The 19,522-nt window shown below is 43.0% G+C and overlaps 1 protein-coding gene across 1 annotated transcript in view; it reads right to left on the bottom strand.

Moving 5' to 3' along the window:
- Window positions 1-19,522, bottom strand: part of TXLNB (taxilin beta) — a 65,354-nt gene that overhangs the window by 36,385 nt on the left and 9,447 nt on the right. The window contains exons 3-4 of the mRNA XM_048844402.2: window positions 17,228-17,319; window positions 6,206-6,376 (exon numbers count right to left, since the gene is read on the bottom strand). Of these exons, the coding sequence (XP_048700359.2) occupies window positions 6,206-6,376; window positions 17,228-17,319 (263 nt within the window). The remainder of the gene's footprint in view (window positions 1-6,205; window positions 6,377-17,227; window positions 17,320-19,522) is intronic.

The following is a 19,522-nucleotide window of genomic DNA, read 5'->3' on the forward strand; positions in this document are numbered from 1 at the left end:
GTTCTATCTCTGGGTTACTTCCTACTACTGGTTCCCCATTTCTTCCTGGGCCTACCAGTTCCCCGAAGCCTTTCTCCCAGGTAGTAACTGCAGTCTCCACTTACTCCTCCCTTTCTCCTAGGAGTGTCTACCTTTTCCCAGCTACCCCTTCTTCTTTCAGCTCCTGGGCTTTATAGGCCATGCTTAATCCTGCTCAGCTGAGCTTCCTTAATCAGCTACCTGATGGGTTAATTGGCCCATCTGGCCTGCATTAAACTCTGCAGGGTAAGTGTGGGATAGTCATCCCATCACAATCTCTCTGTATCTCTCTCTGTGGTGGAAGCTCTGTAACTAGTCCATATGTGGTACATGACAAGATGTCAGCAGTAAAGGCAACCTAACTGCAGAGGAGAACAGAAACAGAAGGAAAGCAGCAACAAAGGTTGCACATTGAAAAAAAGCAACAACGTTTTCAGGATCTATTTTATCAGCATGCCACTCTTTAGGGCCCCAGAGAACTTCAGCTTTGATACACCTTAAGAATGGAGAGACTGGAAGCAATATTTTGCAAGATTTCACAATGTAACCAAACTCCATAAGGAAACTGGAGATATCCAGGTATGCTCTTTAATTTATGCGATGGGAAAGTACCCAGAGCACATCTTTAAGTATTTTACCTTTACTAAAGAGAGTCACAGAGATGACTGTGAAAGGTTTCTGGCTATGTTTGATGAATACTTTATACCTCATGGAAATGTGATTTATGAAAGGGCATGTTTTCACCAAAGAATTCAATAAACAGGGGAATCTGCTGAATCTTTTATCAGAACTTTACATGCATTAGCAGAAAACTGTGATTTTGGGCCTGAGAATGCAGCTGCTTTGAAAGATTTTATCTACGAGCTCTATGAATAGTTAAAAACAGAAAACCCTACAGGTAGCTATTCAAATAGCAAAGTATCTGAACTGGTCCAACAGCAAAATCAAGAGCTATTTGCCAGTCTTGAAAGACAAGAAACTAGCTTACAATCATAGAATCATAGAATATCAGGGTTGGAAGGGACCCCAGAAGGTCATCTAGTCCAACCCTCTGCTCGAAGCAGGACCAATTCCCAGTTAAATCATCCCAGCCAGGGCTTTGTCAAGCCTGACCTTATAAACCTCTAAGGAAGGAGATTCTACCATCTCCCTAGGTAACGCATTCCAGTGTTTCACCACCCTCTCAGTGAAAAAGTTTTTCCTAATATCCAATCTAAACCTCCCCCATTGCAACTTGAGACCATTACTCCTCGTTCTGTCATCTGCTACCATTGAGAACAGTCTAGAGCCATCCTCTTTGGAACCCCCTTTCAGGTAGTTGAAAGCAGCTATCAAATCCCCCCTCATTCTTCTCTTCTGCAGGCTAAACAATCCCAGCTCCCTCAGCCTCTCCTCATAACTCATGTGTTCTAGACCCCTAATCATCTTTGTTGCCCTTCGCTGGACTCTCTCCAATTTATCCACATCCTTCTTGTAGTGTGGGGCCCAAAACTGGACACAGTACTCCAGATGAGGCCTCACCAATGTCGAATAGAGGGGAACGATCACGTCCCTCGATCTGCTCGCTATGCCCCTACTTATACATCCCAAAATGCCATTGGCTTTCTTGGCAACAAGGGCACACTACTGACTCATATCCAGCTTCTTGTCCACTGTCACCCCTAGGTCCTTTTCCGCAGAACTGCTGCCTAGCCATTTGGCCCCTAGTCTGTAGCGGTGCATTGGATTCTTCCGTCCTAAGTGCAGGACCCTGCACTTATCCTTATTGAACCTCATCAGATTTCTTTTGGCTCAATCCTCCAATTTGTCTAGGTCCTTCTGTATCCTATCCCTCCCCTCCAGCGTATCTACCACTCCTCCCAGTTTAGTATCATCCGCAAATTTGCTGAGAGTGCAATCCACACCATCCTCCAGATCATTTATGAAGATATTGAACAAAACCGGCCCCAGGACCGACCCCTGGGGCACTCCACTTGACACTGGCTGCCAACTAGACATGGAGCCATTGATCACTACCCATTGAGCCCGACAATCTAGCCAGCTTTCTACCCACCTTATAGTGCATTCATCCAGCCCATACTTCCTTAACTTGCTGACAAGAATACTGTGGGAGACCGTGTCAAAAGCTTTGCTAAAGTCAAGAAACAATACATCCACTGCTTTCCCTTCATCCACAGAACCAGTAATCTCATCGTAAAAGATGATTAGATTAGTCAGGCATGACCTTCCCTTGGTGAATCCATGCTGGCTGTTCCTGATCACTTTCCTCTCATGCAAGTGCTTCAGGATTGATTCTTTGAGGACCTGCTCCATGATTTTTCCAGGGACTGAGGTGAGGCTGACTGGCCTGTAGTTCCCAGGATCCTCCTTCTTCCCTTTTTTAAAGATTGGCACTACATTAGCCTTTTTCCAGTCATCCGGGACTTCCCCCGTTCACCACGAGTTTTCAAAGATAATGGCCAATGGCTCTGCAATCACAGCCGCCAATTCCTCCAGCACTCTCGGATGCAACTCGTCCGGCCCCATGGACTTGTGCACGTCCAGCTTTTCTAAATAGTCCCTAACCACCTCTATCTCCACAGAGGGCTGGCCATCTCTTCCCCATTTTGTGATGCCCAGCGCAGCAGTCTGGGAGCTGACGTTGTTAGTGAAGACAGAGGCAAAAAAAGCATTGAGTACATTAGCTTTTTCCACATCCTCTGTCACTAGGTTGCCTCCCTCATTCAGTAAGGGGCCCACACTTTCCTTGGCTTTCTTCTTGTTGCCAACATACCTGAAGAAACCATTCTTGTTACTCTTGACATCTCTTGCTAGCTTCAGCTCCAGGTGCGATTTGGTGCAAATTTTTTTTTATTTTGGTCCAGGTGCAAGCTGTAAAGAGGGCTAAAAGTAATTATCATAGGACCTCTGAGACTAAGAGGGATATAGCCCAGGCTAACTACATACTTTTTGGACTAAATGCATAAGATATGGGAAAATTCATAGCCCAGGGATCCATGTCCAGTCAAAGGTGCAATATGTAATAAATGCACAAAATATGGACGTTGTGCAGCAATTTGCTGCACTAAAGCAGTTAGGGTGTTGACTCATATTATAGGCAATCAAGAGCCATAGTTTCTGGGCTTTATCATGTGTGATGACACAGAGCCCACCTGGAGAGTGAAACTGGATGTTCATGGAAAGACTATTGATTCAGCAGCAGACATGAGTCATATTATCAGAGGGGACTTACAATCACCTTCAGCACCTCCCACAGCTGAAGTCACCTGACACATCTCTGACTAGCCCTGGAGGTATTCTGAACTGCACAGACCAGTTCCCCACAGAAACAACATATCCCCCCCAAAAAAAGAAAAAGTTTTGCACTCAAAGTGCATGTGATCAAAGGATTAAAGACCAATGATCTTCTCAGCTTCTGTATGGCAGCCATGATGGGACTAGTGAGAAAGGTGGAAGAACTCAATGAAGTATTTGATGATACTGGAGTTTTAAAAGGAGATCCAGTAAAATAACTTTAAGAGGCAATGCTGAACCACATAGATGAAAGAAAAGGAGTACTTGTGGCACCTTAGAGACTAACCAATTTATTTGAGCATGAGCTTTCGTGAGCTACAGCTCACTTCATCAGATGCATACCGTGGAAACTGCAGCAGACTTTATTGTTTCATTCAGGAGGTATTGTTTCATATTCTCTGTGTATATATAAAGTCTGCTGCAGTTTCCACGGTATGCATCTGATGAAGTGAGCTGTAGCTCACGAAAGCTCATGCTCAAATAAATTGGTTAGTCTCTAAGGTGCCACAAGTACTCCTTTTCTTTTTGCGAATACAGACTAACACGGCTGTTACTCTGAAACCTGTCACATAGATGAAGTGAGCTGTAGCTCACGAAAGCTTATGCTCAATAAATTGGTTAGTCTCTAAGGTGCCACAAGTACTCCTTTTCTTTTTGCAAATACAGACTAACACGGCTGCTACTCTGAAACCTGTCACATAGAATAACAACTCTACCAGACAGGCCTTGGAAGAGACTAGCTGCAAATTTATGCTAATTCAGAGGCCATCATTAGCTGGTTGGTAGTTTTCCAGGTATATAGAAATGTATTTGAAAGACATAATATGTCTTAGTGTTATTGAGAAACTGATGTGCACTTTTGCTTATTTTGGTATTCCAGAACAACTAGTGACAGACAACGGACCACAATTCACCACTGCAGAATATAAGTAATTCCAACTGAAATATGATTTTGATCATATTACTAGCTGCCCACATTACTCACAAGCAAATGGAGAGTCTGAGAGAGCTGTTTGGACAACAGGAAGATCCATTCCTTGTTCTTCTGATTTACAGATCAATGCCTATATAATCCAATACAACTCCTGATGGGAAGACCTCAGAACTACTGTTAGGTTCTTTTCCAAAGTCATATCTCCAAAGTGGCCAGACATGAAGGGAGTAGCCGAATCAGCTAAAAAGGAAAGAGCTTAAACTCTTTTACAACAGAGGTAACTCAGAGAACTGTTGGGTGTAGAACATGATAGTGTTTTTGTCAAAGCTGAATGGAGAAAAAGGATGGAGAAATCTAGCTATTGTAAAGGGGAAAAAAAACCCTCATGTCCAGATTATATGTGACTGAAACCAACATGGAGAGTTCAGCAGAAACTGTTGACAACTACAGTTTGTTGCTGAGAGATCACAATCAACAGAGCAAACTCTGCAGATAGTAGGTACATAACAAGAAAAAAAAGACAGATTCCAAACCAACCATGGCCAGTTGTTGCAAATATGGATAGCCAGATGATCGAGTTGTTACGTGTTCAGGTTGTGTAATTAGAAAACCAGTATGATTCAGAGACACTTAACAGACTAATCCATATTGAACTTTAAAGACCGTGTCCTAGTGTACATTTTGTAAATGATTGGAATGTAAAACTTAAAGGGGGAGATATAGTGCAATATAAAGCTGCATTATAATGTTTTGCCACTAGGTGGTCTTGTGTGAAACATACTTTACCTGAGTTTGTAATAAGCCAGAGACTAGCAATGCATTAAAGCAGCGGTTCTCAAACTTTAGCAACTCGAGGACGCCCATTTTGATTTAAAATTTTTCACAGACCCGCAAGCCCCCCTGCTCAGCCCCAGGCCCTGCCCCCACTCCACCCCTTCCCCCAAGGCTCCACCTCTTCCCACCCAGTTTCACCCCTGCCCCTCCTCTTCCCTGCGTCTTTCTTCCCCCTCCCCAGAGCACACCCGGTCCTCGCTCCCCCCGCCTTTCTCCTAGCTGGGGAACAGCTGTTCCCCAGCATGCAGGAGGCACTGGAAGGGAGGGGGAGGAGTTGATCAGTGGGGCTGGTCACCCTGGACATGATTCCACTCCCTCCCACAAGCATGCCCCATCCCCACTCCTCGCCCATCCTCCCAATGCCTCCTTCACACTGCTGAACAGCTGTTTCCCGGTGTGCAGGAGGCACTGGAAGGGAGGGGAGGAGTTGAGGGAGAGAGGGGGATGGAGTTGATCAGCCAGGCCCGCAGACCACCTGGAGTACCTTCATGGACCCCCAGGGGTCCACAGACCCCAGTTTGAGAAACGCTGATTTAAAGGATCTCATGGCAGGCACATCTGATGTATCTCTCTCTGAAAAGGAATCTCTGTAGCCTGTCCACATCTGGCACAAGAGTCTGAACTGTTAGCAGTAGTCCTGCAACTTACTGTGTACAAGAATTACATGACAGAAAGGGTGGCAACATCGATTAGCCACTTGAGTAGCTGCCCATGGTTCCAGGCATGATTGTACAGCCCATGCTGCCACCCTTGCTGCAATGGCTTCAGAGCTAGTTCAGGTATGTCTACACAGTCTTCAGTCACACCTCTGATTGCATTGTAAGCATACCCTGTGTGTCATTCACACAAAGGGCCCTTTGCACCACTCTGACAGCATAAATAAGGATTACAATTGGTGAAAATGTCATTTACACTCACCTAATGGCCCTTTTACAGAGCCAGAACTGAGTAAAGGGCCTTAATGTAAGCAGGAATGAGGCCTACGGTATATAATTGCATATTGTGTACATTAATGTAAATAATCTTTTCAGTGTGATGTTTGAACAGCATAGTAACGTTTCTGAGCCTGCCCACACAGTATGGGGCATATATCCTGCTGTATAGTTTGAGAGGCCTCTTACTAACCTTGAGGGTTTTGTTGTGTCTCTGGAGCTCCCGGCAGAGACTCTCAAGTTTGCTGCGGGCAAGGATGGCTCTGCTGTGCTCACTCTGCAGCTGGTCCTTCTCTTTGATGATCTGCGCCTGTCTCTTCTGTAGATACTTCAGCTTTTTCTGCTCAGCACGATGTTCTTCCAGCTGAAGACACAGGGGCAAAATGTAGGTAAAAATAAAAATGCAGTATATTGAAAGGAAGGAAAAGAAAATGCGCTCTTTGGTTTTTAACTAAGTTCCTCCTCTTTCATAACTGTTTGGAGAGTTTTTTGTATTTATATCAGCACCTAGTGAAAAGAGGCAAACTACTGGCAGTAAAATCACAATCTGTACAATAGCCCAGTGAATGATGTGTGTGTGCGCGCGCATGTGGATGGGGGGAGCATGAAGGTAATTTTTAATATTCTGTCCTCCCGTTTCAACCCTTTCTTCTTCAGTCTGCCAGATCCAAGCTTGAATGTTTTTGTTCTGTTTTGCTGTTTAAAACTGGGGCAATCACTGGAGCCTTATGCAGTGGGAATTCTCATACCCTGTCATGAGGTAACTCAGTGATTACTCATTTTATACTGTGGCTTTGTGAGAAGTAGAGCGGTCTTTCAGACAGGCCTTGTTCACTTATCACTGCCAGAAAGCAACAAAACTCAAAAATTTACTAGATACCCAAGCAGCTGTTGAAATAAAAGCCCTTGGTAATCAAAAATGTAGCCTTTCTGTGGGTTTCTGCTGTCACTGGCAGTGCATTCTTTAGCGGTACAAATTCCTTTAGGGTACCAAAAAATAATATCATACTATATTGGCTGAAGTAAGTATTTGGTGTGAACTTCTAAATATTTGCCACAACTACGTTTTAGTGGTGCATTTGATCATAGAATTACAACTGTACTTTTGATTGGTGCTGTTCATTACTGTGACAGGGTGACTGGCTACTTTAAGAAGGAGGGGATCCAGTGCACCTATGACTGCCCAGTTGTGCTAGAGCAGGGGTGGCCAACCTGTGGCTCCGGAGCTACTTGCAGCTCTTCAGAAGTTAATATGCGACTCCGGCGCTGGAGATACAGGCGACAACTTTCCAATGTGTTGGGGGAGGCTCACAGCTCAACCCCAGGCTCTGCCATAGGCCCTGCCCCCGCTCCACCCCTTCCTGCTTGGATCTTCTTTTGGAAAAAGGGGAGAAGCCCCAGGATTGAGTTTGTTTTGAGTTAGTCACCCCTGTATTCACACTCTACGCACTACTGCAATAATATTTATACAAAATATGCCTTATGAGGTATCATATGAAAGCTAATACAGTGGTTATTAGTATCACTGTAAAATGCCTGTGTTCATGTTATATGTGAAGTTATGAATTCCCTCTGTATGATGTCACTAAAATGTATTTGAACTAGATAAATCTGGGGAGTGGAGAAAGAGGGTTTTTCCAGGCAAAGAAAATGCCTATGCTTCCATTCCGGTACAATCACAGACAACTAGTAATTATAATCAAGTGATCAGCCATTGGCATATTGGAGCCTGCAGGGACAGATCACTTTGCATTGTAGAAAGCATGAGCGGGGAAGAAACCAGGAGGGAACTTTCTCCATCAGACTCCATGGCACTTTTCCTCACAGCAGAGGCACTGGACTTTGGGAAGGATACATTTCAAAAGTTCACTGGTGTATAAAAGAAATGGGCAAAGAATCCCAAGTTATTTTTCACCCAAGAAGACAAGGGAACCAAGACTTTTGGATTTTGTGGGAGATCCTGACTAATGGGTTGGTCCGCCATCTTGCTGGAAGGAGCAAGGTAAGAGTCTTACCTTGAATCAAGACTGTAGTTTTGTTAAGACTTTGTCACTAGAAAGTGTTTTTCACTTTTATTTGCTTGTAACCATTTCTGACTTTATACCGTCTCTTTTTGATTAAATAAAATTAATTGTTTTACTTTTATTCTAAATCAACCCCGTGCTTGTTAGAATTGAAGTGATTGTTAACACTATTTAAAGAAACAAACTGCTGTGCTTTTGTCTCTTTAAAGGAGCAACAGACCTTATTACTCTTCTGAGTAGTCCAGGAGAGGGCTGGGCATTTCAGGACAGATGGTTTTGGGGAAATTTGGGAACTACTAGTCAAGTGTTGGAGTCACTTGACAAGTAGTAACCAAGGCTGGTGGAGTCCTGAGCATGGCTGTGGTGTGACAAGCAGGCTGCTGGAGTCAGAGTTGCTGAACCAGGGCTGCTTAACTCACACAGACTCAGTACATGCTTGTACGCAGGGTTGGAGCGTCCAGATGGAGAGCTACAGCAGCAGAGCATTTTAAGGCACTCAGGGTTACAGAAGACGCAACGACACAACCTCTCACTGATCTGAATTACAGCCCCGAACGTGACAAGATAAGCAAACAGCACGTGGAGCACTGCTTTCAGTGCTACACTTCTTTGTCCGTTCACAGTGCAATTGATCCCCGTGATAAAGAGTGGGGCTGTCCAACATCAATAGAAGTAGCAAAGTCCACAGTTTACTTCATGAAGCCCCTGATGTGTCTCCCTTTATGAGGTCAAAAGTATACTTGGGGGGGTAGGATGGTAATGGGTCTGTTTGTTTTTCTGGTAGGCACTGTGGAGTAGAAGGGGATATCTGGGTATGCCATTCTTAGGGTGGAAAGGCTTTGTCCAAGAACAATTATCTATGTCAGAAAATTAGACCCAAAAGGGAAATGTTTAAGGACTCTGGCCTGTTTGAGTTTAATTAAGGTGTTCAGGAATAAGGGAAACCGAGGCAGGGTGCTGTTGAAGCAACCTTGACCATGAGGGGCTCTTGAGAGACACCTGATCCTGTTACAGTTAACGGGAATTGCACATTCTACAATAAAGTAGACGATTCAATATTTGCACTGTGTTGGTCGGTTACATAAGTTACATGGTATTATTTATGTTCCCTGATGGTTGACGTATGCAACTGACCAATACAGTGCCGATGTGAGTTGCGAATATTACAATAGAATATAAAACTTGAATTTTAGACTGTGTTGATTAGTTACGTAAATCACCCAATCTGTGAACAGAAACAATACCACATGATATGTGGCTAATTAAAGCAGTGGAAACTGATTTATCTATTCAACTATTAATTAATCTAAGTTTCAATATCCACAACTGGAATGCTCTACAGGCCAGGAATTATTCACTGAAGAAACTTGTGAATAACGTTGACCTCACAATCCCCTACCAAAAAAATACTCCTTGGACAAAGTCTTTCCACCATAAGAATGGTAGTTACTGATTCCCCTTTCTACTCCGTAATACCTACCAGAAAAACAAACAAAATTACCACCCTACACCAAGCAGACTTTTGACCCTATAAATGGAGAAGTGCCAGAGACTTCAAGAAGTCAGATAGGTTCTTTGCTGTTCTATTGATGCTACACAACACCACTCTTCACCACAGGGATCATGTTGTGAACAAAGACATGTAGCACTGAAAGTATGTTCCACAAGTGGTTCACTTATCTTGCCATGTCCCTGTGAATAGTATTGTCTGGTTTAAAAAAAGACACTGTGAATCACTATCTTATCAGAAATATCACAGAATGGCCTCTGAAACACTAAAACGGCATGACAAGGAGAGTTCACTAAGTGAAATGATATGTAGCTCAAACCAGAGGACAATCTTAATGAATATTGTTTTATACTTCCATTGCTTCAAATATATTTGCATCTTATGTCCAACTTTCACTATACATATTCATATTTTTATATGTAGCCCAAAACTGTGTTTACATATGATCAGACTGCACTTGCTGAAATACGTTTTCTACCATTATAGAGAGTCAGTAGCCTCTCTATAATTAAGGCTGAGACTTGTTTTCCTTTATAAGCCTGATTTTTGACCCACTTTCCCTCTCCTTTTAAAAATATAACAAAAATTCTCTTTGCTTCAGATTTTGCATGTGTGACCTGTGCCCAGCAGATAATATTTTGTCCAAATCGTAGATGACTCAGTCAAGCTGTTTTTGAGACACTGGACTTAGAAAGAATTAGGTCTTAATCATGACTTGGAAATTCTTCTTCTGCTTTTTTGCTACATCTCATAAAAACGGCTTGCCCTAGAAACTTGTATTTGAAAGTTCTTGAGAAGATGGTATTTATTTTGAAATTGAAGAAGAATCTTTGGGCAGTAACTCACTGGCAAATTAAGAATGACAGAATGGCCATCATATTTCAGTGGACTTGTAAAGGTTAACAAATGACAGTTGGAGACCTAAGCCTTCAGTAATGATATTACGAATAAAAAATGTTGCAATCATGGTCCCGCTGAAGTTAATGGTAAAACTCCTGTTGATGTTGGTGAGGCTAGGATTTCACGCTAAGGTTCTAGCCTTTTTTTCCAGATAGGGAGAGCCTTAAGAGTGTAAACTGACCACATGGGAGTTTGGCACAATGCTTTGTGGGGAAAAATTAAGATAAACCACACCCTGCTCCACTAATCCAAACCACCTTTACTGGGTTGTGCTGGACTAGAGCACAGCTGGTAGAGCAGAGTAAATAGCATAAGCATTTGTCAGCAAAACCTTTGGTTAATTTTGTTAATTTATTCACTTTAGCAATGTCATAAGAACAGAAGAACTGCCATACTGGGTCAGAACAGTGGTCCATCTAGCCCAGTATCCTGTTTTCCCACAGTGGCCAGTACCAGATGCTTCAAGGGAATGACTAGAACAGGGCAATTGGTGAGTGATCCATCTCTTGCTGTCCAGTCCTAGCTTCTGGCGGTCAGAGGCACAAGGACACCTGGAGCATGGGGTTGCATCCCTGATCATCATGGCTAATGTATGTCAGAGTTATATCTCGAGAGGCAGCAGAGCATGAATGCTTTTGTGCTTCTCTTCTGATAGATTCTTCAAAGCCTCTCCTCTGCAGGGGCAGTTGGTGGTATGAGCCCATATTTTCAAGCTGTGATTGACTGTAGTGGAGAGTAAATTATAGCAGGACCGGTCCTGCTTTAACTTATGCTGCAGCCATGAGATCTCTTTAAGTATGTGCTTAACCCCCATCAAAGTCAGTATAAATCACCCAGGTTATTAAATAAGGGTATTACTTGAAAAGAGCACAGCTCAATTTTGTGATGAAGCATCACACATAACATCAGAGACACTTGTGCATAAAACCAATTATAAAGCCAATGTTCTGTGAGGCAAATTTTCAATACTCTGCAAACTGTACAAATGTAGTGGTGTTTCCAAATGGAAGATATCAACAGGCTATGGCTGTGGAGTCCTTAGAGCACTTAGAAAAAATTCTTAGCCCAAAAATAACACATCTTGCAAAGTATGAAAGAAACAAAGAAGGCTGGTGTGGGAACAGGGGTTTGGTGCGTTTGACGGTTCATTCCCATATTCTGTAGATATTTGGGGTTTTGGTTTTTTTAAGTTTAACATTGACTCTGAATATTCTGGTTTTTTACTCCTCCTCCCTCTTTTAAATAACTGAACTCATATTACTTTTACTCTTAGAATCATAGAATCTCAGGGTTGGAAGGGACCTCACAAGGTCATCTAGTCCAACCCCCTGCTCAAAGCAGGACCAATCCCCAACTAAATCATCCTAGCCAGGGCTTTGTCAAGCCTGACCTTAAAAACTTCAAAGGAAGGAGATTCCACCACCTCCCTAGGTAATGCATTCCAGCGCTTCACCTCCCTCCTAGTGAAAAAGCTTTTCCTAATATCCAACCTAAACGTCCCACACTGCAACTTGAGACCATTACTCCTCGTTCTGTCATCTGCTACCACTGAGAACAGTCTAGATCCATCCTCTTTGGAACCCCCTCTCCAGGTAGTTGAAAGCAGCTATCAAACCCCTCTCATTCTTCTCTTCCGCAAACTAAACAATCCCAGTTCCCTCAGCTTCTCCTCATAAGTCATGTGTTCCAGTCCCCTAATCATTTTTGTTGTCCTCCGCTGGACGCTTTCCAATTTTTTCACATCCTTCTTGTAGTGTGGGGCCCAAAACTGGACACAGTACTCCAGATGAGGCCTCACCAATGTCGAATAGAGGGGGACGATCACGTCCCTCGATCTGCTGGCAATGCCCCTACTTATACAGCCCAAAATGCCATTGGCCTTCTTGGCAACAAGGGCACACTGCTGACTCATATCCAGCTTCTCGTCCACTGTCACCCCTAGGTCCTTTTCCACAGAACTGCTGCCTTGCCATTCGGTCCCTAGTCTGTAGCTGTGCATTGGGTTCTTCCGTCCTAAGTGCAGGACTCTGCACTTGTCCTTGTTGAACCTCATCAGATTTCTTTTGGCCCAGTCCTCTAATTTGTCTAGGTCCCTCTGTATCCTATCCCTACCCTCCAGTGTATCTACCTCTCCTCCCAGTTTAGTGTCATCTGCAAAATTGCTGAGGGTGCAATCCACGCCATCCTCCAGATCATTAATGAAGATATTGAACAAAACTGGCCCGAGGACCAACCCTTGGGGCACTCCGCTTGATACCGGCTGCCAACTAGACATGAAGCCATAAATCACTACCCATTGAGCCCGACAATCTAGCCAGCTTTCTATCCACCTTGTAGTCCATTCATCCAGCCCATACTTCTTTAATTTGCTGGCAGGAATACTGTGGGAGACCATGTCAAAAGCTTTGCTAAAGTCAAGGAATAACGAGTCCACTGCTTTCCCCTCATCCACAGAGCCAGTGATCTTGTCATAGAAGGCAATTAGATTAGTCAGGCATGACTTGCCCTTGGTGAATCCATGCTTACTGTTCCTGATCACTTTCCTCTCCTCTAAGTGCTTCAGAATTGATTCCTTGAGGACCTGCTCCATGAGTTTTCCAGGGTCTGAGGTAAGGCTGACTGGCCTGTAGTTCCCTGGATCCTCCTTCTTCCTTTCCCTATATTAGCCTTTTTCCAGTCATCTGGGACCTCCCCTGATCGCCATGAGTTTTCAAAGATAATGGCCAATGGCTCTGCAATCACATCCACCAACTCCTTTAGCACTCTTGGATGCAGCGGATGCAGCCCCATGGACTTGTGCTCCTCCAGCTTTTCTAAATAGTCCCGAACCACTTCTTTCTCCACAGAGGGCTGGTCACTTTCTCCCCATGCTGTGCTGCCTAGTACAGTAGTCTAGGAGCTGACCTTGTTCGTGAAGACAGAGGCAAAAAAAGCATTGAGTATATTAGCTTTTTCCACATCCTCTGTCACTAGGTTGCCTCCCTCATTCAGTAAGGGGCCCGCACTTTCCCTGACTTTCTTCTTGTTGCTAACATACCTGAAGAAACCCTTCTTGTTACTCTTAACATCTCTTGCTAGCTGCAACTCCAGGTGTGATTTGACCTTCCTGATTTCACTCCTGCATGCCAGAGCAATATTTTTATATTCCTCCCTGGTCATTTGTCCAATCTTCCACTTCTTGTAAGCTTCTTTTTTGTGTTTAAGAACAGCAAGGATTTCACTGTTAAGCCAAGGTGTTCACCTGCTATATTTACTATTCTTTCTACACATCAGGATGGTTTGTCCCTGTAACCTCAATAAGGTTCTTTAAAATACAGCCAGCTCTCCTGGACTCCTTCCCCACTCATGTTATTCTCCCAGGAGATCTTGCCCATCAGTTCCCTGGGGGAGTCAAAGTCTGCTTTTCTGAAGTCCAGGGTCCGTATTCTGCTGCTCTCCTTTCTTCCCTGTGTCAGGATCCTGAACTCGACCATCTCATGGTCACTCCCTCCCAGGTTCTCATCCACTTTTGCTTCCCCTACTAATTCTTCCCAGTTTGTGAGCAGCAGGTCAAGAAGAGCTCTGCCCCTAGTTGGTTCCTCCAGCACTTGCACCAGGAAATTGTGCCCTACATTTTCCAAAAACTTCCTGGATTGTCTGTGCACCGCTGTATTGCTCTCCCAGCAGATATCAGGGTGATTGAAGTCTCCCATGAGAACCAGGGCCTGCAGTCTAGTAACTTCCGTTAGTTGCCAGAAGAAAGCCTCGTCCACCTCATCCCCCTGGTCCGGTGGTCTATAGCAGACTCCCACCATGACATCACCCTTGTTGCTCACACTTCTAAACTTAATCCAGAGACTCTCAGGTTTTTCTGCAGTGTCATACCGGAGCTCTGAGCAGTCATACTGCTCTCTTACATACAATGCAACTCCCACACCTTTTCTGCCCTGCCTGTCCTTCCTGAACAGTTTATATCCATCCATGACAGTATTCCAGTCATGTGAGTTATCCCACCAGTCTCTGTGATTCCAATCACATCATAATTCCTTGATTGTGCTAGGTCTTCCAGTTCTCTCTGCTTGTTTCCCAGGCTTCTTGCATTTGTGTATAGGCACTTGAGATAACTCGCTGATTGTCCCTCTTTCTCAGTATGAGGCAGGAGCCTTCCCCTCTCGCGCTCTCCTGCTCGTGCTTCCTCCCGGTATCGCACTTCCCCCACTTACCTCAGGGCTTTGGTCTCCTTCCCCCGGTGAACCTAGTTTAAAACCCTCCTCACTAGGTCAGCCAGCCTGCTTGTGAAGATGCTCTTCCCTCTCTTCGTTAGGTGGAGCCCGTCTCTGCCTAGCACTCCTCCTTCTTGGAAAACCATCCCATGGTCAAAGAATCCAAAGCTTTCTCTCTGACACCACCTGCGTAGCTCTTAAACTACTCATAATTACAACTTAATTAGTTTTTAAAAGCTCTGTATATTATTATTGAGAAAATGATGCCTAAATTGTCTCCACTCCTTTTAAAAGATCCTTAAAACCAGAGTATAATTTCCTGTTTAAAAATTATATATACATACACAAACACACACATAAATATCAGTCTCAAAAGAAAGGAAATGGAAAGTTAGGAATGTCAGTCATTCTTAGCTGTGGAGTGTCCATAGTAACACCCACTTCTGAAAGCAGGGATTCCACTAATCTCCAGTGTGTGTTGGTTTGATAGTGCAAAGCCATGCTCAGTTTCTCAGTTTTCTTTTAATCTGTTTTAGGAAGCAAACAGTGCAGGAACCAATACACTGAGAAAATCATTGCCTGAGGAAGTCAGGCTGTCAAATGCGATAGGCTGTTAACTTTTATTGTTTTCTGGTTTTTAGAGAGCTGTTTAAAGTACAAACTTGACCTGCTCTCTGTTTCATCAAAACCCAAGACTTTTGGTTGGTGATGTAATTGGAATTCTTAACAGTGTTTTTCACAAAGATTGGTTTTCCTAAGCACAGTGGATATTAGTAGGCAGGTTTCCAGTGTATGAAATCACTGATTCCTACAATTTTAAGGGTCACAAATCACAGGCCACCTTGCTGTTTGCGCACTTTTGTTACGATAAGCCAGTTTTCACAGAACTGCTGTTTCAGTTACACAAACAAAACTAGATGGATCTTTACCCATCTCGGTCACACCTCTTCTGATTCCTTATCCTTAATATTCTAGAGATGGATCTAAAGCCAACTCCCAGAAATGAACACCCCTGAACTTTGGAGAAGATTCTTTTCCAAACCTTGGTACTTCAGCATATCTCTAAATGTGCATGAGAAAAACGATTTAACAAAAGTTGCATTGAAGTGTTTGCAGCAGGCAGAGTTAAGAGAGAATGAAGACTAGTGTTCCCTGAAATTTTCTCTCTAAAGTGCTGTCCAGTAGCAAGTGCTGCCTATTTTACTACTGCACTCCATGTTCATGGTACATGATCACAGGTGTCACCAGGCAAATTCCTTGCACAGTGTGGCAAATTTAGTCCACAACATTTTTATGGCTGATTTTTCTTGGTTCTTCATCAGGTCTCTTATCATCCTGCTCCTAAATCAATCAATGTACCTACCTAATTCTTCTTATTTTGTTGGTGCCCACACTGGTCCAAATGTAGCCAATAGAATTACACAGAGGATGAACTAGATCCTGATCCCACAATTAGTTCAGCATGGGAAGATCACTGCGTTCACATGGACCCAGTTTACTTATGTTGAAAATCAGCCCACACTGACTTAAATGGGGCTCTGTATGGGAGAGAGTGCAGAGGTGCTGCCTGCAGGGAGCTCACTGCAGGATCAGGCACTTGGATGGTAGCTATAGGGCCCACTTCTCTCCTGTCTGGGAGCTTGTGTAGTAATTTACACAATTTGGTATAAAACCCTACCAAATCAGAGTGGTAGTGTTGTCCATCCACTTTGCACTGGTGCTAATAATACATGGAGCAGGGCAAAGGAGAATCAGGCCCCTAGTGGTTTTATAAGCACTCTGAAAAGATGTAAATAATTACACGAGGTGCAAGTAGGGAACAAGCCTGCCGCCTGTATATTTGTGTCAAAGATACTTTCCTTAGCTTTCCCTATGTTACAAGTGATATTGGCCCCAGGCCTGATATCAGTTCTACCCAGTTACATCCAGAATAGAAAATCAGTGGAGCTACTCTGATGTATATGAGATAAGATTCTGACCTAAACTATGTGCTCAGAATCTTCTTGTGAAAGTTGCTTGTGGGATGAGGGGGCAGGCAAATCTTGAGAAATGAAGAGGAGAGAATACATGGAATTAGAAACAACTGTTCTGGTCCTTGGTAAATAAGCTTATACCTATAGTATAAAAAAATAATGTTTAGTCTTCTTTAAACAGGACTAGGAATAGTAGGAAATATGCAAATTTAATAAGGAGAAAATCCTTTTTCAGCTGCAGTAGATGTTAATTCTTTATCATGGCTGTAGCCTCACAGCTGGTTGGCAAAATCCATGTCTTCAATTCGGCTGCACTTTACCAAAAGGTTTGGTACATATTTCATTTAAACTGCCAATGTTCTGCCTCATCAACTCTCCATCTCTTTTCAGTTCTCCTCTGAAAATATATCTTTTGGTCCTTGCCCTTTAGTTTTTCTTCTTCTTCGGCTATGATTTATTATTTAACCCTGAAAAGTGTTTTGAGACACAGTTTGTATAAAAGACTTTATACAGAATAAAGTCGGAGCATATTGCATTGCACATCTTGTTTATTGCTTCAGGTATAGATTATTTTTTCTCACATAAGTCAACAAATACTATACTAACCATCTCAGCATACTTCCTAAATAACATGTCCAGCTTCTCTTCTGGTGTACTCAGCTTGCTCAAGCTTTGCATCAGCAGCGTGGCTTCCTTCCCTTAAAAAAAAGAAACAGAGGATTGATGAGACAGCAGTTAGTATATGGTATGCTGTTAGGAAATAGGCTGTTTGATGTGTTAATCTAAAAGAATCAGTTTGAAATGAAACCTCTTGGTATGAGAGGAATAAGTTTCACCTTGTTTGTTTTTGTTTTTTTTAAAGAAAGACATGAACAGAGCCTGCTGATCACAAACATTTCTAGAACTTGATCCCATTCTAGAACTTGGTCCTGAACAGTTTTCTCGCTATAGGTGTAGATTTTTCAAAAGCACACTTAGGTGCATAAATTCCATTGAAAGTCGATGGGAGTTAATTGCCTTTGAAAATCTGCAGGGATCCTAGTTTTCTATAATACAAAAACCAAAATTCTCCAATAAGAAACCATAAAAATCTGCATTTTTCTAGAATTAAAATGAAAAGCTGAACTTTAGTTTTCCTAGCAACAATATATATAGGTATCAGTTAAACACAATGTTTTATTGATATATTTACAACGTTTAAGAGTTTGAAGCCTACCAGTGCCATCAATCATTATAATAAAATAAAATTAATAGAACGATCCAGTCAGTGTTTCTTTACTGTTGTCGATTGCCCTGCTGTTTCAGCCTCTTGTTTTCATTTCTTTTCATTGATTGCTTAGCGCTTTCCATGTGTCCTACAATTATCTGCCTTTTAACATAATATACAGCCGTGCTGCATAAAGTTCAGAAGAGCCCGTTACCATCCACATGAAATTTGTCCTTGCCAAACACAGTGACATGATTTAGGGTGATTTTTAATGTTTTTGGCATCCTTTCTTACCCACGTCTGGAAGCTGAAGTGAAATTTGAGATGCACTAAAGCACGAACCCCCTATACGCAACGGAGTAACCTTTATTCCCGGAAGCAGTTTATTGGAGTACGTTTAGCTGTGTAAATTTAAAGTGCATTCAAAAATCAACCACAAGGTGGGGAGGTTGCACGCATTGAATAAATGACATTGGTATTTTCAATAAAATTTAGTTAATAGTTAATATATTTTTTATTTTTTCACAAACTTTAAAACCTAAAGATCCTCCTGTAAAAACCCAAATTCTGCATTTTTCTGCATTTTTTCCATGGCAAACGAATTTCTAGGATCCCTGCTCATGAACAATTTTTATTCAATACTTTTTAGTAAAGTGATTGGGTTATATGCACAGTACTACCCTAGAGATTTCTGGGCCAGAGTCTTTGTATGGTGCAAAAGGGCTGGATTCTGGCTGTAACATATAAGAATTCCCTCAGCAGGTGGATACTCTTAGCTGGTGCTGTGTCATCCTCTTTGCCTAGTATAGGGGGCATGCTGGTGCTGGGAAAGCTCATGCTGGGGGTCTGCTGAAGTGCGGGAGGGACAGGGTAGGATTGTATGCCATTATGCTGATCATCTGTGACCACATGCCATTAGCATAGATGGAAGCAGCCCCCAGGCTACTCTATCGAGGACCAGTGCAGACTTGCCCATGCATTCAGGTAGCCACATCTGGCTCCCTGACCCCATGTGGAATCTCGGATGCAAGAGAGAATCTAGCCCTATATCTTTAATGCACTGTACATACATTGCCAGACTTAAACCCACACCCACCTTTGAGGTGGACAACTAAATACTTTATACCCACCTTTGTAACACCAATATTCTGGTACTGTTTGGGGACAATTTTGACCATTGGTATAAATTAGAGCAGCATTAGTGCTGCTCTAACTTACATCCAGCCTGCAAAAGGCCCCTTCGGGGTTGTGTGCAGTTGAGCATAGTTGGAGCATAGTATGCTGTGGTCATGGCCCCTTCTGTTCCCACAGTACTCTTCCTATTCCAAAGGCTGCGAGGGGAGCTAATTTACCAGCTTTACACCAGCTGGACATCTTTTTAACTCCGGGTGTACTCCCTGTAGGAAAAGTCCACTGTTTTGGCCCTCATACACCACGATAGCAGCCATGACCCTTTGCGTGCAAATTAGGTGCAAGTGGACAACTCTGATCTGATCTTTACACTCACTTTGCACAGGTATTCTCAATCTCATGTGCCTGCAGTCAGAACCGGCAATCGCATTCTTTATTGGTTGTGTTGATGGTTTTGTTATGGACTGACATTGGATTTGAATTCCTGGGAAGCTCAGAGACTTGAGGACAAGCTATGTCTCTATGAGCTGAGGGTGGATGGGTATGTCTATGATATACTGGCT

The sequence above is a fragment of the Caretta caretta genome, chromosome 3 (assembly GCF_965140235.1).
Source record: "Caretta caretta isolate rCarCar2 chromosome 3, rCarCar1.hap1, whole genome shotgun sequence".
Lineage (NCBI taxonomy): Eukaryota > Metazoa > Chordata > Testudines > Cheloniidae > Caretta > Caretta caretta.